The 21100-nt window shown below is 50.4% G+C and overlaps 4 protein-coding genes across 4 annotated transcripts; 1 reads left to right on the top strand and 3 right to left on the bottom strand.

Annotated features, from left to right (window-relative positions):
• Positions 1-2701: 2701 nt before the first annotated feature.
• Positions 2702-4769, top strand: CCOS01_04437 (sugar transporter; the record flags this gene model as incomplete). The annotated part of the gene is made up of 8 exons (XM_060452618.1): positions 2702-2726; positions 2785-2860; positions 2938-2983; positions 3048-3558; positions 3614-3868; positions 3967-4376; positions 4430-4499; positions 4555-4769. The coding sequence occupies 8 exons, from the start codon at positions 2702-2704 to the stop codon at positions 4767-4769; spliced, it is 1608 nt and encodes a 535-aa protein (XP_060316576.1).
• Positions 4770-4895: 126 nt separating this feature from the next.
• Positions 4896-5901, bottom strand: CCOS01_04436 (uncharacterized protein; the record flags this gene model as incomplete). The annotated part of the gene is made up of 2 exons (XM_060452617.1): positions 4896-5597; positions 5659-5901. The coding sequence occupies 2 exons, from the start codon at positions 5899-5901 to the stop codon at positions 4896-4898; spliced, it is 945 nt and encodes a 314-aa protein (XP_060316575.1).
• Positions 5902-6408: 507 nt separating this feature from the next.
• Positions 6409-11227, bottom strand: CCOS01_04435 (ABC-2 type transporter; the record flags this gene model as incomplete). The annotated part of the gene is made up of 8 exons (XM_060452616.1): positions 6409-6954; positions 7010-7396; positions 7453-8039; positions 8102-8784; positions 8837-9122; positions 9183-9958; positions 10017-10329; positions 10384-11227. The coding sequence occupies 8 exons, from the start codon at positions 11225-11227 to the stop codon at positions 6409-6411; spliced, it is 4422 nt and encodes a 1473-aa protein (XP_060316574.1).
• Positions 11228-13283: 2056 nt separating this feature from the next.
• CCOS01_04434 (uncharacterized protein) lies at positions 13284-15702 on the bottom strand (the record flags this gene model as incomplete). Its single annotated transcript, XM_060452615.1, has 4 exons — positions 13284-14086; positions 14175-14200; positions 14272-15011; positions 15073-15702. 4 exons carry the CDS (start codon positions 15700-15702, stop codon positions 13284-13286), a joined length of 2199 nt encoding a protein of 732 aa, XP_060316573.1.
• Between the last annotated feature and the right edge of the window lie 5398 nt (positions 15703-21100).

The following is a 21100-nucleotide window of genomic DNA, read 5'->3' as shown; positions in this document are numbered from 1 at the left end:
GCGATTATCGATGTGGTCCCACACAAGTGGATGCCGGGGAGAAGTCTGGAACAAAGAAGTGCACAGCATAACATGCCTAGGAAACGTTACGCGATCTTCCCGCTCGGATTTTCCCAGGAGTATTCGGAGGCATCCAAATTTTCCGGTGCTTCTCGACTAGAGTAATATTCGATTGAGCTGATCAGGTGAATTTCAGCTTCGGATATATTACTGTTTGTGCCACAAGCTTCACTGTTATCAGATTCTCGGCCAGGAGTTGGCCTTTAGGAAAGAAAATGCCTCAAAGCATCTCAAGACATGTGTTCATATCGTCAGTTGATAGGGTATTTCCGGTCTTGCTCTTCGATGAACCCTCATCTAAGTACATCGAAGCTTACTACATTTCCGGTCTTACATATAAGGCCATCTGAATTCTAAAACTTTGCTCAAGACTGAACTGTTGCGATGATGAAGCAGAAGCCATGCATCAATATTACCACAGCAGTTGCCACTCAAAACCGCAATCTCTGTGCGAAGAAGCGAAAAAGTAGAAGTGAAGTTATCATGAGGTCCAGAAAGGGCAAGGTTCGCGCCGATCGTGGCGCCGGTCTACACTAGACTGCCGCGAAAGCGAGTACGGAAGAAATTTTGCCGATCTCGACTCTGATTGCACAGATGATGAGTCGATGCCAGGTACTAGCGCGACTAGTGACAGTCCGGCTGAGTACTTGTGCCCAAGTAGGACTGGACCCAAGTGTTCCTGGCTTCATGGGCTTGAGGGCGTCGCCATCTTCGGGAGGCCGCGCGGTCGCTTCCGTCACATCCGCTTTCACAAAAGCCATGTTGAAGTCGCCTACTTCCGCCTCCTGAACGGTTTCGCGGCTTTTCTCGCTAAAGTTTGAACGACTCTGATCTCGCTTCATACACAACTACCTACGAAGGACAGCAGACAGCATGCCACTATTGCTCGCATGTATGTAAGAACGTGAACGACTTCGAGGGAAAGCACCGGAACGAGCCGACTTACCTCCCTTACCTTTGCTTCATGATTTTGTACGAAATTTTGCTGTTCACTTTCAGCGCACGAGCCCAGATAGAACGCCGAGCTCGGCACCCACTCCCGCCCTTCGCCGTTTCGACTTGGCAGCCTAGAATCTCGTGGCTTGAACTGTCAAGCCACAACGCCTGATGAATAACGCAATGAGGAATAGACGCAGTTCCATCGGCAGGGGCGACAATATTGTGGCTTGCTGTCAGAGTGCTAAGCCAGAGAGGCTATGAAGCACGACGGACAAAAGCCTCCAGTCTGTTGAATGCCGCGCGTATCGATCGGCATCTCGATGATGAAGGATTAATCCAAAAAAGGTGAGGTTTTCACAAATAACATAACGCTCGAAAAGGGCCAGTGCGCGCAGCATTGCATTTTGTGACTTCCTAAGTTGCATGCCTGGTGTCCAAAGTCGCCATGTTGCGGTGTGGCTTGGATCACAGACAGAATCAGATAATGAGGCATTAAGGGGTTGACGATAGTTACCATAGAACAAATTGGTTTTATCGCCTAGGAAATATGTGTTTTAGGGGAGTCCCTCATTAACTTCCCAATGGAAAACTTCTTTCTTGCAAACCCATGAGGTGTAATGGGCCATAACTTAGCCTCTTCAACCTACCATCATCTAGCGAATCAAGCAATATTCGATTTTGGAGAAACGTGAATAAAATATCGTAACACTACGAGATTATTTTCTGGATATGGTCCTCCGCATCTTATGTATGTTCCTAGACGTGAAGAGAAAAGTGTGCCGCCTTCTCCTCCTGCAAAGACTTCTTTAACTCACCCAACATGTGTATGGTCAAAAGATCTGTGGCCATGATGTTGAATCAGCGGCAGAATTGGTGTCACCTTCAATTTTCGGTCATTACGGTAGATCGAACATTACCTACCTAAGCTGTGCACACGGTGCATCCGGGACCAACGGCATTGGAAGGGAGCTTGATGACACCAGACTTCCTGCCTACGATATTCTCATCTTTGACTACTAGACCCTTCTACCAGAGCAGCTGGAAGTAATCCTAATGAATCTTCATCGGGAATATGTTGTCTTGAAGTATTACCAACACGATGGGAATTAGTCACACTAAAAATGAGCCTGGAGCTGATTGACAAGCATTTTGCTCGAGTTTCACGTCAAATCGAACGTGTTCGTAACCTAATTTATACGGGAGACAAACCGAGGCTGCGGTAACCACCACTTTCATTGTGAAGTCCGAAGACGGAGCCGTGACATAAGTACCTTATGACATTAAGACCCGGGTGTTGAACTCAAAGCGGGGTGAAAGCTGATCTTTCTCGGATGTTGATGGAAGGATTGGGTCTAATGTTAATGAAGAAAGCATGTCGGGTAGAACAACGCCGACGAACTACAAGTTGGAGTCATCTGATGAAAGCATCCTCGTCGCCTCCACCTTCGGAGCACAGCGCGCCGACAACAAGATTCAGGCTTGCGGCACCGTGGTAGCATCCACTTTCCCCAGTTTCCCCGGTCATTGCAAGAACCCCAGCGAGTCTGACGTGGGTCGTCTGGGGGGCAATTCTCCGATGATGCGTTACGTCTTCTTCATGTATAATCATGCTCTTTGCTCCTGGAGCTGCAAGTCCTGACCTCTTGTTTCTTGGACTATCAGGCTCCTACTTCTACCCTATTAATAAGATACTATAGTCGACATGGAGATCTCGTATGGCGCAGCTGGTAATACAAACCCAAAGTATTGGCCTGAATGACGAGCATCACTAAACATCATTACTAGGCTACAAAGGTCTCGTTCACGAGCCATACATCTTCTTTCTCGCATGTTTTGCAAGCATTGGTGGTGTGTTATTTGGGTAAGTTTTCACGCGGACTCCTGGCCTCTTTGATGAAAAATCAAATTGAAGTGCAAGACTGATTGAGGCTTCTCCAGTTACGACCAAGGCGTAATCAGTGGCGTTCTGGTGATGAACAATTTTGTCAGTCTGCGTTCAACTCTTTTGCCGCCCGTGGGTCTCAACAACCTAACGCTTATCCCTACAGGCTAAACAATTTCCAACCCTCTCCGAAGATGCGACTCTCCAAGGGTGGATGGTGGCAGTACTCACACTGGGAGCAATGGTTGGCGCATTGGTCAATGGCCCAATTGCTGACGCCCTATCTCGTCGCTGGACTATTCTCCTAGCCAACATCATCTTCCTCATCGGCTCGATCATCCAAGCTGCGTTGATCAACGTTCCCATGATATTTATCGGCCGCTTCATTGCCGGGTTGTCGATCGGCCAGTTGTCCATGGTTGTTCCCCTATACCTGAGTGAGCTCGCGCCGCCAAACCTTCGAGGAAGTCTGGTCGCGCTTCAGCAGCTTGGCATTACAGTGGGAATCATGATTGCTTTTTGGCTAGATTACGGGACCCAGCATATCGGAGGTACAGGTGACGGCCAGTCTCCTGCAGCTTGGAGACTCCCGCTCGCTCTCCAATGTGTGCCCTCAATAATACTTGGAGCTGGGACCTTCTTTTTACCATACACCCCGCGTTGGCTTTTGATGAAAGGTATGAATGATCGGAACCTTGGGCGATTAGCCGTAAACTTACGTTAAACTACTAGATCGCGAGGAGGATGCGCTTGCCACCCTTGTCCGCATCCGGCGTGTCCCCCCAACAGATGCTCGGCTTAAGCTCGAGTTGACAGAGATCAAGGTCGCAGCCCGATTTGACATCGAGACAACCGCCGAGTTGTTTCCTGGCGTCACTTCACGCCTGAAACTCACGTTGGAGAGATACAAGTCGCTATTCGTTGTTCGCCATCTCAATCGTCGCTTGGTGATTGCCTGCCTCCTTCAACTCATACAACAATTTACCGGTATGTCCTATATCTGAGTTGATTGTACTACTTGGTTGTATCCCAAGTCTAGTGGTAATCTCGGCGTCTTCTTAATGTATGACTAACAACAAGGCGAGGCATCAACGCTATCATCTATTATTCGCCGACAATCTTCCGGAACATAGGACTCTCAGACAACTCCGTAGATCTACTAGCAACTGGTGTCGTTGGGGTCATTAACTTCTTCTCCACCATCCCCGCCATCATGTTCATGGACAGATGGGGGCGGAAGAAAGTCCTCCTCATCGGCGGAGTTGGCATGGGGGTTTCCCAACTCATTGTTGGAACTCTTTATGCTGTCTACAAAGACAGCTGGGCAAGCAATAAGTCAGCTGGGTGGGCTGCTGCGTTCTTTATATGGGCCTACATCGCCAATTTTGCTTTCAGCATCGGATGCGTCAACTGGATTGTGCCTTCGGAGATCTTCCCGCCTGGAGTCCGATCCCAAGCGGTTGGTCTTGCGATTGGAACCAATTGGCTGAGCAACGTAAGTCAACACGAAATGCTGATAGTCTTGCACGCAATGCTCACATTCAAAAGTTCATTGTTGCTCTCATCACTCCCCGGATGCTCGAGGCGATCACGTTCGGCACATTCTACTTCTTCCTAGGTAAGTCAGAAACTCCTTGGACTGTCGAGTGCATGAGTTAATACTAACTTGTCAGCGTTCTGTGTAATTCTCATTGTATGGGTCTACTTCTTCGTTCCCGAAACCAAGGGAGTTCGGATCGAAGAGATGGACAAGCTTTTTGGTGGTAATCAAGGAGAGGCGGACATGACCAGAATGGCAATTATCAGGCAACAATTGGGATTGATTCAAGGAGATGAGTTGACGAAAGAAGTTAGTATGGGAGTAGTTAGAGAGGTGGAAAAGGCATGAAACATCGATATCTAATATATTCGGTGTTCGACTCGAGCTACCAAGCTATGAGAAGTTTGAATTAGTGATTAATGTCGAAGATAGCCTTCTGTACTTGAACACTTCGTACGTCATAATCAGGGGTGCTTAGGAGACTGTACATCCAGCCTGCATGCCTAGAGGATAGCACATTCGAGGGGAGTCTAGGTGTGTCTTTGCCTTGATCGTGCGTTCCATCATGAGCCAAATGATGACCGGTAACACTCCTCCTGGAGTAGGCACGACAACAAGATTGCTAATGTCGTGCACTCCAGGATCCAAATCACCCATTTTGGTCTTCACATCAAAACCGAGGTCAACTACCAGCTTAACCCCAGATCCAATCATGTTCGGTTTGATGGATCCGCCCTCGTTCCGTTCTGTCATAATAACGAAGTGGCGCTTGGAGTCCTTCCAGTCGATGCTATCCAGTTTACCATCGATCGCTTCCAGGATTTCGACGTGGGGAAGATGGCGCATCAAGTCCGCCTTGAAGCCTGGCGTGATGATGTTAGTGCCTCCCACCAAGACGATGATCAGGTCGAGCATCCAGGCTTTTTGGTAGGCGTAAAGTAGCCGTCTCAGGGCATCCGCTGCAATATTGGTCGCATATCCCTTTGCGTATTCCTCAATGTGCTTTTTGGTGTGAATGCTACCCATTATTTCGCGTTCCTCGAGATGGTGTGGTAGAGGTCGCTGTATTAGAATGCCATGGGTGGTTCCGTCTTCATTCAATTCCGCAATTTTATCGAGCGTCTCATCGGCCGACGCGTCAGGCGCAAGTCGATGTGATATGTATCGAATTCCAGCCTAAATAGTTTAATGTTAGTTCAATCCTCTCAATCCATACTAGGTAGAGTGATGTATGTACCTTAGCAGCCACCTCGGCTTTGATCTGCAGGTACTCTTTCGCATCGCTACCAGTGTCGAAGTATATTACCCCTAGCGTTGGTTCGGTACCATCCCGCGATCTGTGTCGGTAGCACCATCGCTCTATGTCCGCAGACACAGGGAACCCTTTGAGAAGAGAAGCGCCGGGGACATGTTCGAAAGTAGGCTGAGATTCGTGCTTCTCACCAATGATGGCATCCCCTCCAAATGTGCTCAAAGACATGGCGAAGCGCGATGCACTCCAATCAGAGGCACAGACAGACAGGCACAGAATCAAAGAACCAGCTACGAATCCAAGCTCCTTTGATGGCAAGCGTCAGAGACGACAGCCCGGTTTTGATGTTCTGCAAAACGCGTCGAGCATGGGGGTAGGTTGCCTGGCGCGACGGGCCGCGGTGCTAAATGAATGTCTCAGAATCCCCGACTGAAGACGTCGATCTCGGTCTGCAAGAAGCCTCAGCAGCTAGCGCCGGTGGGGGTGTGTCACACGGGAACGTCCAAGATCTTCATTCGTCTGTCGTTTTCGAAGTGAAGACAGTCGCGTCATTCTGCAGCGAGCCTATGTATTCCTTCGGCTGTGCTGGATGCAAGCCAAGCAAGTCTCGTTTGGGGCACATGATGCGAGGAAGACGGATACCCCAAGCTGCGAAGGATTGGGTCTTACTGTTATACAGATGATTTAAGTATTCGCGATGTTCAATCGAGTCTACTCTATGTCCTTCCATCTAGATCAAGCTTCAGTATTCTCGGTGGTGCTCTGCTTGCCGCGCCCGAAGATCTTGCTTGAAAGCTCTGAACACCATCTCGTCACCGTTGCAATCCCAAAAGACCATCCCCGGATTCTAACAGTGTAAACAAAGAAGTACACAAGAGCCCAGTTGGCAACGGCAAAGGCAACCAAGATGCCAAAAGCTGGCCACTTATCGCTGTTGTGGACGTTGAGCGTCTGCATGTACTCGCCGCCGTTATTGTATGGGCAGTAGCCGCAATTGGACGTCGCGTTATAGTCCTCCAGGTAGCCCGTCATCGCGACCTCATTGACGAACCGGTCGGCGTATTGGCCACAGGTTGAGCCTGGAGGCGGATTGAACCTGGCAAACTCTGCGGAGCTACACTGCACCACTGCCGGTGGGAGGACGGCCGAGAGGACGCCTCGGCTGAACCAGGTTGTTGGGTTGATGTAGTACATCCAGTACCTCCAGAATGAGGGCATGGAGGCATAAGGCACCAAGATACCGTTGAAGATGGCGATCATGACGAAAAAGAAGGGCAGGATCTGTTTTGTCAATGTTAGAAAGAAATCGGAGCACAAGTATGGTTCAGTTGCTTACGTTCGACACGGTGGAGTATGAGGGCCCGAAGGCGGAAATCCACTGGCCCCAGCTGGATTGGAACAGAGACCAGACGAGAACCATGAGATAGGTGTAGCCAGAGACAGACGAAGTAGCGGGGAAGCCGACGGGAAAGTACCACAGCAGCCAGTAGATGGTGGCAGATACGATAGCCATGGGGATTTCACAAACAACGTTGGCTGTGCAGAATGCAATCCAGCCATATGTGCGACTAGGCAGTTCGCGGTCTTCCCACAGATCTCGGTTCTGGAAGAACTTGATCACGACGCTGTTGACAACTGTGGGAGGTACGAAGAAGATAAGAATAATGGCACTGAACATGCGGTTCTGCATGCCTGCGATGTCGTTTCCAAGCATCCAAAATGTCTAAGAAGAAGTTAGTACCTGCCACAATTCAGGAGAGAACCAGTTGCCAAACTTACGAATCCGTTGAAGATACCCATGATCGTATGCACAAATACTCTGCTATACATGTACTGGGGCTCTCTCCAGTGTTGAACAAACATCCTCTTCGTGAGAAGGAGGCACTGGTAGGCAGTCGAGGCCGCAAACTCCGTCTGCGCCGTCGACCTCTCTGGCGGAGCCCGTCTCTCGGCAGTGATCTGATCGATTTCTGCAACAATGGCTCTGTGCTCCTCCGAATTGCGCCACTCCTCGTTCCAGTCGATGCGCTGGCCATCTTTGATCGATGGTTGCGATGCCGTCTCGAGGATGAACTCAGCGACGTTGCGGCTTGGTGGGCAAGGAAAGCCTCTCTGTGTGAAGTAGTCGATGACAACTGAGCCATTGGTGCCGACGGGGCCAAAATAGAAAGTGTTGCCGCCTCGGTTGAGGGCCAAGATCATATCGAACTGCTCGATGAGATCGGAAGAGGGCTGGTGAATTGTGCAGATGATGGCTTGCCCAGCGTCGCATAGCTTTCGGAGGAATCGGACAATGGAGAATGCAGATTGGCTGTCGAGACCACTCGTGGGCTCATCGAGGAAGAGCAGGAGACTTGGTTTAGCAGCTAGTCGTATGTCAGTTGAGGTTCCCAGGTGAAGCGAGGACTTCATCAGATAGAAGGCTTACCGAGTTCAACTCCAATCGTGACTCTCTTCCTCTGCTCCACGGTCAAGGAAGATATGATGGCGTGCTGCAAATCACCCAGTTCCAAAAGGTGAATGATCCGATCAACGTACGCAATCTTGTCCTCACGAGGGATTGCACGTTCCTGCCGAAGAAGCGCAGAAAACTCCAATGCCTCTCTGATCGTGGCGGTACCTTCGTGGATGTCTCTCTGCTCACAGAAACCAGTGCCTCTCTGGAACTCGGGCCCCAGGCTAGCCCCGTTCACAAGCATATCCCCCGTAACGACACCAATCTTTTGTCTCTGGGCGATGGTGTTGAGAAGAGTCGTCTTGCCAGCGCCCGAGCTGCCCATCAGCGCAATCATCTTCCCAGGCTTGGCATATCCGCAGACGCCGTTCAAGAGTTGCCGTTCGCCGTTGCCGTAAGGGACTGTGTAGTTGATGTCCTTGAATGTGAAAACACTTTGGCCATCGCCGATGGGCTCAAATGCCTCGTCGGTCTCTTCCGCAGGCCTGCTCTTCTCGTTGTCCACGTTCTTGTCATCACGGGGTTTCGCGAAAATCAGGGACTGGGCACCAGATCCCTTGAAGCGAATCGTGTCAACAGCCAGAACGGTCATGGCGAGGAAGAAGACGGTGAAGGCGATCATGATGCCAAAGTTGCGCCATAGGTTCGCTCTCGAGCTACATCATGTCAGTGTGAACCCACGAGGTGAAACTGGCATGCGAATCTTACTATTGAAACGAAGCCTGTAGATAGTCAGGGCCGCTGACGACGGTGCTACCCATAGTTGAGCCAGGAAGACTGCAGCCTTGATAGTTGGGATCGGATCCGGGGCCGCGTGGCACGAGCTGAGACTCGCTGCATTGCATTTCTCGTCCAAAGAACTCGTTGGCTTGAAGTGCTTCGAAGCCGTAGGCTACAGGGTTGATGTAGTAGATCCAGCCGAACCAGATAGCGTCGCTGAGGAGATTTGGTTTGGGGATGACATATCCCGTCATGATGAACATGATGTTGAGAACTGATATTGTTAGTTAGAATGATCTTTAAGAGAGTTACTGAGATGGAAAAGCGGACTTACCGACGCCAACGAATCGGATAGAATCGTCAACGGTGGAAGACAGTGAGGCGAACATCCGGTACATGGATGTTAGACAAAAGGTAGCCGTGTACACGATGAGTGTGTAGATCCAGAATTTGGAGGCGTCAACGTCGAATTCCGCCAAGAAGTAGACTGGTATGGAGAACAAGAGCGTCATGATGAGGACCAGTGGGAAGTCCAAGAGCATCCTCGCAATGACTACAGCAGATGGCCTGTAAAAAGCAAACACTCGCTGCCTCTCGATCGTTGTTCTACCATCAATCGCAGGGACGAGTTCTGCAAACTGAAGCCATCCGATAAAGGCAATGGAGAAGAAAGCAACACCGCCTCTCGCAAAGACGGAAGACGTGTCCTGCCCGGAGCCGTAAAAAAGCGATGAGACGATGAGACTGTTGGCGATGATGATGGCGAGCTTCGTGTAAAAGGAGCTCCGGTCACCCCACAGAAGCCATGCCTGGCGCTTGGTGCAGGCAGCCACTTGCTTGAAAAACGAGACGGTGTAGATGGAATCGCCGATGACGGTCTTGCTCTTAGCATCCTTGACGGTGGCTGCGAACATGCGATGCTTGTCGTTGTTCGCTGATCTGCTGCCTCGTTCGTAGTCCTCAACATCTTGCAGGATGCGTTGGTAGTGTTCGCTCTCCAAGAATGTCCGTTCAAGGTCTTCCGGTGTCTTTGGAGCCGATTCTTCTCGGCCGGGTTGGAAATGACGGGCGTTCTTGTCGGCGATAGAAGTGAGAAAGTCGGCAGTAGTTCTGATGGGCAGGATTGTTAGCTTCTCAACCAATCGATAATAGGTCTACTATCACTCACTGTCTAGGAGGGCATAGGTATCCCAAGTCCTCAAAGTATTTCTTCGCCTCATCACCAGGCCCCTGGAAAAGCATGCGTCCGTCGTCTATGACAAGAACCTTATCCATTAATTCATAGATTGACTCTCCAGCTTGGTAGAGCGTCACGAGGGTCGTCCTCCCGCTAACATCGGTGTAGACGCGGAGCGACTTGGCGAAACTGAGAGCCGTGCTGGCATCGAGTCCTCGGGTAGAGTTGTCCCAGCAGACAACAGATGCTCGTGTGGCTAGTGTCTCAGCCAGACTCACACGCTTGCGCTCCCCTCCAGAAACACCTGAAAAGAGTCAGTCGGGGCTGGCTCAAGGTTGCCAAGGCCTGACCTGCTCACCTCGAATATGTTCGTCGCCAACCAGTGTGTTCTTAGTGTGATCTATTCCAAACATTTGAAGAAGCGAATCGAGAATCAGTGGGATCGTCCATTGCTCTCTTTTCCGTGTCTTTGTCTTCAGAGCGAACCACAAAGTCTGCCAGACCGTGAGCGATGGGAAATGCCGATCGTCCTCTTCGCAGTACACGACTTCGCCTCGGTATCGCTCCAGTTGATCTTCTGCCGGTATAACGCCATAATGTACTTCTCCATCGACCTTGGCGTATTCGTCCCGGTGGTTGGCGATGGCCTTCAGAAAAGTCGAACATCCGGAACCTGGTCGCCCTAGAACTAGCATGATCTCCCCGTGTCGCACCGTTCCTGTCATGTTCCTAATGAGATCGACAGTCGGCTCTTTGTGAATCTTTAGTTTGGGGAAGATGCCAGTGATGAAATGGTAAAAGTCCGGTCCAAATGTGTTGACTAGGTCTCGGGGAAACGTCGTCACTTGCTTCGTCGATGACTCGATGCCCTTGACCGTCAAATTCTTGAAAGAAACACCTAGTCTCTTTGCTGGCCCGCCGCTCGGTGTGCGTATGTCCATGATTCCCCTCCTGAGAAAGTCGGGCAGGTCGAATGTGTCATTGCCAGATAGACTAGGTGCGATTGTCGAGTCACTCTCTCCTCCGGCATCGCCATGGTGTTCTGAAGGCTTCCGTTGATATGCAGTAGAATGGCGGTGTTGAATCGTGCTCAACTCCTTCTCAAGATCGTGATACTCCTCCAGTGCGGCGTTTATTGAGATTTCGCCTGCCGCATTCTCGCCCCAGCGGCCGTCTTCCTCTGGTCTCGCGGCCCCCGCCATGGTGTTGCTGTCGAAATAGAAAATGAGAAAGACAGGGGTATCTCTATGAGTGCGAAAGTCTATTGGTCAAGTTGATGACGCTGGGAGTCGATCAGGTAGGTCGAGGTAGCTGGATAAGGAATTCTGGAAGAGATGGAAAATGCAAGTGATCAACAGCAGCAATAGCAAAAGGCTTGGACGTCAGGCTCAAGAAGCTTTGAGGTGAACAGCTGGCATACAAATAAGCGTATCGAATGCACCCTGTCTATTATGTCAAGTCTTTGAAGGCTAAGGTAGACTCCGCATGATGTAGCCCACCGGCCGGCAACGTTGCCATTAGCGTCCTCAACATGCCCTCCGCGGAGGAAAATTTGTAATCCGCGACGGTCCGCCAGCATTAGCAGCAAGGGGTTTGAATCAGAATAGGACATGCAGGGCTCACCCAAAGAGGGTTGTAACAATCCCTGTGGAGTAGTAAACCAAATCTCATCTGCTCCGTGGGAAACATTTATGACCAACGCCGAGGGTGAAAGAGTCGATGGCACCCTTATCTTGAGGGGTGAGGAAACCCCACGCATAGTTTGCCATGATGACATACAAGCCCAACATTAATTTCCAGCCAACGGGGACTTGCATGTGCTTTCGTTCCGGCAACTCATACAAGCGCCCATTATTAATCCCCAAAAGGCCAAGCTCACTTTTTTTTTCACCAGAGACGGAATCCAAATTCCTCTAGGAGTGGGGCCGGGTTTTCTTTCGACTTTCGCCGTGGCGTCTCTAGCGTGGTGGCGGATCCCGCACCCAGTATTACACAGCATGCTGTTTGTGCCGATGTTTGAAGCACGACATGGAGTTAGAAGGGATGGCGTTTTCCATGACTCGATTGACTCTCCAACTCGGCCATTGGCCGTTAGGATCTGTCTTGTTCTCTCTGTTATGACCGTTATTCCCTGGCTTTGGTATTGTCTCATTACAAAGGTAACTAACTCCCCGAGCGTCATTGCCGCTCCATGTTACAGTATGTGATGCAGATTGCTCTTTTTGCGCCAACATTCTTCGTAAGAGCTGATGACTAGATCTACTCTTGATACTGAAGTACTTGGAGAGGTCTCTGGTTTTATGAACAAACTCCGAACGAACAGACAGTTTTTAGCATTCGTTGCCGTCCAGACTAACAACTCGACACGATCCACTCAACTGCAGCTTGCTGACGCGCCCCACATGTTGCGGTCCAAGCTGATCGACGAGCCCAGCACAGGGCAGCTGGCAGGAAGTCTTACGCATATCTCGTATCTTATGAGGAGGCTCCAATGATAAATAGAGAATAAACGACTGGAGGCGCCTTGACAGGCGGTGTGAAGCAGAGTCTTGGATGTGCATACTGTCACTAATTCTCGTCTGCATCTGGAAATCTTACTAGATTCCCTCGATTGAGTTCAACGACCCCTCACTATCATTTCAGCCAGAGTTTTGGAGAATTCTGCCAATACTCCGCGCCTAGGTTGCCATTCTAGGATATGGCTTGTGAAAGCTCCGATTCAAAGTGAAGTCGAGATGCATCCGCCTTTTGATTGTCTTCCGGCTGACCAGCGACGCGTGCTATCAACGCATACATGCATGCAGGCAGGTAGCACAACAGAGGGCCGCTGTGACTCATTCAACTTTGGTTGCAGCAAAGGGTCCAAGGGAGGATCGCAGACAAGATTGGTGACAACACCGGGAACCCTGGTAACCTGGAGATAAGCGGAATGCGGTTAAGTTGCTAAAGTCCGGTGAGCCGGCCCCACTCTTCGGGGACAAGTCCGGAGCTGAACACGGCTGACGTTCGGCAGATCTCCGGGAAGCTGGAGGGAAGAATTTCTTCATATGCTAGGCTCTCTTCTTCTTCTGGGATAGCGTTACTGAGCAAAGTTTGAACTCCAGTGTAGTTGACGCCGAATTTCCTTTATCCAAGAATTTGAGAGATCTCATCAAACCAACCGTTCGTCCGCAAGTGGGCTTCATTGTTCATCTGAGTCAAATACCTGGTAGCTGCTCAATAGTCAAGGGATTGGTGTTTTAACGCCGTTATCAAAAGCTAATTACTTTCAAGGAAGGAATCTATTCCCAAGATATCTCCAACGTCTTCGGGGACTGAGAATTCCTTCTCAATGGGAACCAGGCCTAACGCCAACAGCTCATCATCACCGACATCAGGCCGCTCGTCCAAGACTCTTTTCAACTCCCGCGCTCTGGCCGTCACATCTTCGATGCCGATAATTCCTTCAGCAACCCAAGCTCCACAGATACCAGCAGAGATCCCAATTTGAATGCTCCGATACGGAAGCTTCTCCAATCGCACATTGCGTTCCGGATCCCACTGAACGCGCACCCGTACATCGCCCTTATCCATATCGCCGCCGTGTGTAAGGACACTATGGCGAAGGAGGTCAATGAAACCGGCGTGGGTCATTTTGATCGCCAAGATGCGCTCCTGGCCGCGATCTTTGTATGAATAACCTGCGCGGTACAGCATCCATGCCCAGCTTGGTTTGATCCAGGTCATGCGGGTAAGTTTGAAGTTCGGGGATGCGTCGAGTTTCTGAGCAGTGACAGCTGCCTCTGCGATGGCGGCGTTGTATGCTTGGTAGATAGTGATGGTCTCATCGTCGAAGTGGGCCCTAATCTGTCTGAAGGGCGTTGTCTCCGAAGCTTGGCCTCTGCTTGGTTGATGAGTGGTTGGAGCCATCTTCAACTCACTTGATGATGACAGATGTGTTGCATATGGATGATGAGGGAGCAATCCAGAGCCAACACCGGTTGAGATGTCGACGGAGAGACAGCAGCTTTTCTGGTCTTCAGCCCAAGTAACAGGTTCACCGCCACGACGCCACAACGCAGCTAGTGAGTCACGCCGATCCAAGAAGCATCAATCTCGTCAGCGGCCACGTTTCTCGAAATCGAACTCAGCAGGGTGAGCGCGACGAACAACTTGAGCACTTCATCTGTAGGAGTCTATGCTCTGCTGCACGCGCTCGCCAACGCTCTCATCAGATGGCATCGAGTTTAAGGTCCGATTAGCATACTTCTTATTCTTCGCAGGGTCCACCTCTTCAACAAAGATCCGAGTGACAGTCTCCATCTGAATGCCCTTCAGGCCAGACACATCCCGGTCGTGCAACGACGTCTGGCTCTCGCTACGGTCGTGGCTGGCCTCTGAGCCAAGCCTGGCGCGGCGCGAGGGTCTGCGAAATACGCTTGGTTTCCTGTTATGCGAGTCGTCTTTCGAAGCGCCACCCTCAATCCAGACCCTGTGGCCGTACTGTTGGCCCAGGGGCGTGAAGTTGAACGTGTCTAGGCCGACGTTTTGCTCGTCGACGGGCGCGTCAAAGAGAATGCCGCTACGCGTGCTCGAGAAGATGAGGACGTCGATCCATCCGTTGGAGGTGATCATGCAGCCGGCGAAGATGAGGTACTCTGCCGAGAGCTTGATGCCCCCGCTGCTGAGGATACGTCCCAGGGCCAGCGGCGCTGTGCATAGGAGGAAGACAATGGGGTAGAAGAGGAAGAGGATGCGCTTGTGGACCTCTGTCTTTTGGTTGTGCTGCGACATGACGTTCGGTAAGGTCGTGGGACTCAGTACGCCGTCGCATGAGGCTTCTTCGGCAGCAGCGGCTGCCTTTCTGGCGCTTCGGAATGCCTTGTCTGCCCGGTGAACGTGGATGAAGACCAAGACATACGATACGGTTCCCGTAATGATCAGAGTGAGCATCCAGGCATAGTGCAAGTACATCCGCATAGCCTCATATTCTGAGTTGATCCAACACTGTGAAGATTGAAGTAAGCATATGATTTACGACAAGCTCGAGCCGGAGAGATGGCCTTACCCAGGTGATGTCGCGGACATAGAAACCACCTTTACCAGCGCCGTTGTTGGTGATGATCACCCCAAGTACAGACATAAACAAAACAAAGAACCACAAAAGAAAGATGGTGCTGTAGAAGGCCTTGCACGAGATCTTGAGACCTCTGACAAGGGTGAGATAGGTGTGTACTGCGATAAACGCCACAAAGGCGGTAGATGCCAGGTCACCCGTAGAGATGAACCATCCCTGGGCCCAGCACGCGGCCGAGTCGTCGGTAATCTTATCCTCCACCAACCAGACAACGTCGAGAAAGAAGGCGCAGGCCTGGATGGCATCGGCGAAGAGCACGTTGAGTAGGAGAATGAGGAATTGATTCGGGACTCTCGATCCCTTCGTCTGTCCGTTTGCGTTATACTGAGCCTCGAGTTCGTGAGGTAGACCGGCGATGACTGGAACCTGTGTGGTGATGACAGACAGTTGTTGTTCCTTCTTTGGGCTCGTCCTTCGATACCAACATACGAGTCTGCCAATTAGGTATACCAGGAGTGTGAAGGAAGTGACGAGAGAGAAAAAAGAGAGCGTAACAACGGCTTTGAGCCCATGTCGAAGAACCGTCGGGAGCGGCGAGAGAGTGTGTGTTCGTGTATACATGATTGCGGATAGTTACCGGTTATTGGGATGATTATGAGATTATCATGACCGTCGTGCCTGCCGACTTTGCCCGTTGAACCCAGGTTGTTCCTCCGCCAAAAGACAAGTCAAAAAGAAAGGCTACGGTGGTCTATGAGCCATCGTGGAATGTTCACTCTTGGCTTGGCTTCTTTACTTGTACAAGCGAGCGGTAAACGCTAGTAGACCAATGTCCGGCATGAGATGTCCGACGTCCGCGGGGTAACGCCTCCCTGGGGAGCCTTGAAGCCCAACGGGCGCAACGTTCTTAGCTTGCGGGATGGCGTCCGGGAAGGCCAGGAGAACCATGCCTCTCTTCATCTGTCAAGATGCCATATGGCAGCTCACCCCATGCCTGGTTTGGCTAAGCCTCTGCCGATGAGTGAGAACTCTAAAATCAGTCGACGAGTGAGGTTGCTCATGCCAAGGTGAAGTTGACGAAGAGACCCTGCCAAGCTAAGGAACAGTGTAGAGAACGCCGCGCTTGGGGTCTAAAACGGCCAGGGATCCGGATCGTTCGGCGTTCGGCCGAGCAGCCTAATTCGTCCATTTATCCCCCTCTCCCGAACTCATACCACCTATCCACAGTAACCACAGACATCGGCATTGTGCCTGCAGGCCAGCCCACCCATGCCTTCGTGCCGTGGGGGGCAAGGGATAGAAGAGCCTAAGAGATCGCCTCATGAAAGCTTCTCGGCGATGACAGGCCAAAAGAGAAGCTCATAAGGGGCGGCTCGGCGTCGCTTTCGGAATTTCGGTTGATCTTAACAGCCTGTCGATTTCGAAGCTATCTCTCACAAACCCTTGAGATCTTCATCGCAGCATACGGAACGTGGGTTGCGGATGGCACTTAGACGAAAAAACTAACGTCGCCCCATGTCCACGGAGAAATTGGTCGTACGGCTATGCGAAATATGCAGCCCACGCAAGCGAACAGACAACGCACTGGAAGCAGCAGGCACGTGAGGAATAAAGTTTAATGAGTGGAGTTGAGCGTCGCTCCAAACTCTAATAGAAGCACCAAGTGGTCCCCGATGTGGAAAAGGAGACAACGAGGATTCTTTCAGGAATTACAGGCTGGCTCGGTAGCATTCAACCGAGATTTGAAACAAGATAAAAAACATGCTCAGAAGAACTTGAAGCTCTTAGTCACCTCTTACGGCTGGGTGGGAGGGCGGTGAGTAGCCTCGACGGACTTTTTTTGAAGCCGATTTTCCTTTGGCTTGGTTGATATGGACCAAAGTGGCACCCTTCTATGGGCGGCGCATACAAGTGCCATAAGCGCACCCGGCGGCTCTTCTAGAAAGAAGAGGGAGGAAACTTCTTCGCAAGGATTGTCACGTCATTTCCAAGAACGTACATAGATGATTGTGTAACCTTTGCTGGAGTCATGTCCTCGTACCCACGATGGGGAAATTTCCACAATGTGCCATAACGTCGGTAACGTACTTCCTTTCAAGCGCTCGGCTAACCGTGTCGTTGCGAGTCAGAAGGTATCATTGGAGGCGGCTGGGCGAGATCTTGTTTCTCGCGCGACGAAGTGCGAGCTCGTGGCGAACAGGGTTAATCGTTATGGCGATGATGAGTTCATAGTCATATCTTTTGCTTTCTCTCGTAAAGACGGCTTGTCCACTACTTTTCTCAGAGTGCACCGTAAGTATTTTCCTTATTCAGAAATTCAAAAAAAAAACCTTCTTAATTGCTGTGATCGCACAGACAATTGTCAACTACGGAGTACCTAGCCTATCTTGCTGGAACTTGTCGTTGGGGAGACAACTGACGCAACCTGCCTCTCGTCAGACTGGAAAGTGCAGGAGACGCCCGTAATTTCATGTCAATTCATAAGCCTTGACCCTTCAGTGATCTAATTGTTTTCGCTTGTAATGATGGAACCCGCGGGCGCCCGCGCGCTTACGGCACCACTGTCTCGCTTGTTGTTCTATTGACATGGAAGTCTCGGGGGGTTTCACGATATTGGCGTCCGTCGGCGACACCGCTCAGCCCCGTAATGGACATGAAAATGAACCCGATTTAAGATTCGGAGCAATCTTTCTCTCTTTATCGGACTCGGCCGGTTGAGTTATGTAAGGTACGAATACGGCATGGAAACCACAACGTCGGCGATCTCAATCCAGCAAGGCCCTGCCAGATGCCACACCGGGCGCTGTTCAATTCGTAGGGCACTGGGCAACTGGCTGGATATCCGGGATAAATCTTGCATAGAACCCGCAATCGAGCAGAAATTTACCCAGCACTCCCTCTAACACGGGGATTTGCGGAGTACGTCAATACGCACACGCAAGACTTCAAAAGCTGTTCCATTTATACTATAATAAAGTTCTCACTTGGTGGCTTGCGGTCCGCCCAAAACAACAGGGGTGCACTGACCAGCCACCTCCTAAGTGGAGAAGTATTGTGACTATTGTCTCTCTTGTCTCGTAAATCTGAATGCAGATGTAAGCCTTGAAAGGTAAATCGAAACGCAGACACATATCCGAGCGGGAGCCCGCGATTGCGCGGCAATTCAGAGGTTGGCAGGTCAAGATGCGGACTTATCAATAGCCGATGAAGTGGAAGACTATGGCGGAAAGCTAGATAGATCGTTGCGGTCTTTTGACGCGCTTGTTCTCGTTTTCGCTGTCACAATTGTCCAGGAGAAAAATGACATGGCGAAGCAATATTTGCCGCCAAGGCTATCAGTCAGCTTTGCGGACCCAAGACTGATAGGAATTTAGTCCTGACAGCAGCCGCAGCACCCAGACTGTCGGGCAAAATGCATCTGCAAAACATCATGAACGCCGCGTGACCCTCCAAGTCGAGGGTTCTGGCCAGATTGTATCCACCTAATCGACAAACGAGGAGTATTGGGATGACGATCTCGGACGCTGTGGATAGCAATGGTCTAAAAGCCGTTTTCGAAGGCCCACGCACAGCGGGCGTCGCGCGTGAATGCTTGAAGATGAACTCTCACCCCTGATATATCGATAGCCTGTTCACACCTAGCGGGTGATCGTCGCCTTCAATTCAAGATGGATCCACGGCGGTTTCAATACCGTGAAAACTTTGTGCCAAGAACTCGATGAACACCCAACGCCACTCTCGTCCATGATACCTGATTGCATATCACAACTCGTATGCATCCTCAGTACTTGCAAATGCATTGGTGCCCGACTGCAACAATGAAGGGCTAAGGTACAATGAAACCGATATCATCATGCGATCTTCGTCAATTGCGATAGTTGCTACAGATTCGTATCTGATTGATAAGCTGAGCTTTAACTAGCACGACATTGTTCCGCAGCTGCCGTTACGTGGGCAGACTCTCTATTTCTGGCGCGGTCGAGGCTGACAAGCAAAGAGGGCAGAATTCAACTTGTGGCGTGTTGGAGAAGAACAGGGGCACTTCCGAAACCTACTACTTCTCTTGATTTCCTATTCCGATGCAGCTCATCGGGATCGAGGTAACAACGAAAGCGACCATTGCCTATCAATCTTAATTGAGATGATTTCTACCATAATCATTCCTATCTCAAGGGCATATGCAACGTATCCGCGCCTCTTTTCACATTGTTACCAGAGCCTCACTCGCAGATGAAATAAAAAGGCCCGTTTCCTGTGGCTCATGGAGAGACTGACGGAGACGTGGTTCATCAGTTGTGTCATGTGAGCACACAAGTGACATGATAGAAAGGGGTTCATGTAAGGTCAAACATAACGGTAGACCAGACAGTACAGTGATGTCAATTAGGATCAGATGAGGATGCACAGACGAGTGTCAGAGTATTCCAATACAGCTCCCTTCTCAACCGTTGGGGTTGAGTGCACTCGTGACCTCTACCCATGAGCATTCCTCAGTTTTTATCACACGCCTGGTCTAACTCGAATCCCGAGCCTCGAGGGAACGGTTAAGACACGAGTTTCATGAAATCATCGTTACTATCCCCTGCGCACTGGCGCAACAAAAATAGATATCCCATCAATTGCTAGGCCGGCACCGTACGTAGTATCTTAAGGTATGTTGACTAATTGGATATTGGCCCGGCCCTATTTCCCTCATATATGCCTATGACTAGTTTCGAAACAAAGTGGAAGTCGGGAAAAGACTAAGAGATATATACTGACGCCTTTCAGCAGTTGATGCAATATGCTATCTGAACACCACGCAGTCACAGCATGTTGACACAAAGACACATAAGTGGAACACAATGACATCCTAGCTAGAAAGTTTTCGGACGTATCCATTATTTTCGATTGAAGCTCGCATATGAGTGACATACTTGTGCAGTTCATCGGAGCCTCCTCCGAACCGGTGGGCGTCTTTCCCCGCGATTCGTGTCCGGTGATCACCTTCGGATACAACGCGCACATCACAGGCAAACCCTCGCGATTATCCTCGGGAGAAGTGATTGATATTTTGGGGCTGACTTAATTTTATGAAGCTTCAGCCCTGCGCTGAAGATCTCACTCCATCGAACGAGTCCCGTGAGCAGATTGCTCGACTTCATGACGCGAGCTAGAACTCGGAGCCGTGCGAGACAGCGAAGTGAAATGTCAAAATGAAATTAGCGAGCAGTGATCGGCGGGACGGAGAATAAGTCGCTATGGTATCCGCAAATTCCCGGTCAATGCTGAGGTGGTCTTTTACCAAGTCAATCAGTGTTAAGAAGAGAGCCTGAACCACAAGGCCATGTGCCAAAATGGACACCTTGAGCTTCTGTCGTCTGACGAGGTCGCAATATGCTATCGAGAGTTTTGAGCGAATCCGAGATTGTCACAAGCGATTGTAACCGATATACTGAAAGAATTTCGACGGCCTGGATTTAAATATGCGATCCGCGTTCAGAGCTGATACTCACCAAAAGATTTCCTTTTTCAGGCTGCATTTCATCATGACTTTGCAGCCCGTTGACTTGATCATCTGTTAGAATTAACCACATCAATCTCCTGTCATGGAATCATAATACCATACGCTACAGCTTGTGAATTGATGGCTTGATACGTCACATTGCTTCGATGATCCATGCTATTCCGTCACACTCGAGACATCGTGATATTTGGTTACCAGAATATTTGATGGTCTGGATGAGTCAGCTTGGGTAGACGTGATGATGACTCAGATTGCCGAAGCCGGGCAAGCGGTTAATCCGGGTGACATCCCCCACCCCCGGCACTTGACGTCGCCCTATCAGAAGGCTCAACGATGAAAGCTGTTTAAGCTGACTCTGCATTTGATCCCTCAACATCGAAGCACCCAAGAGCTTGACCGCCTAGCGACTACCCCACTACCCCTCCTAAGTCGGAGTCAGTGGCAGAAATTCAATTGATTTGCGACATGACGCATCCAGACCAAAAACTTTACTCTGTGATTTTTCAATTTTAC

Source organism: Colletotrichum costaricense (assembly GCF_030867565.1).
Source record: "Colletotrichum costaricense strain IMI 309622 chromosome Unknown Scaffold_4.1, whole genome shotgun sequence".
NCBI lineage: Eukaryota > Fungi > Ascomycota > Sordariomycetes > Glomerellales > Glomerellaceae > Colletotrichum > Colletotrichum costaricense.
The sequence above is the reverse complement of the archived record's forward strand: the minus strand, read 5'-3'. Positions and strand labels throughout refer to the sequence as shown.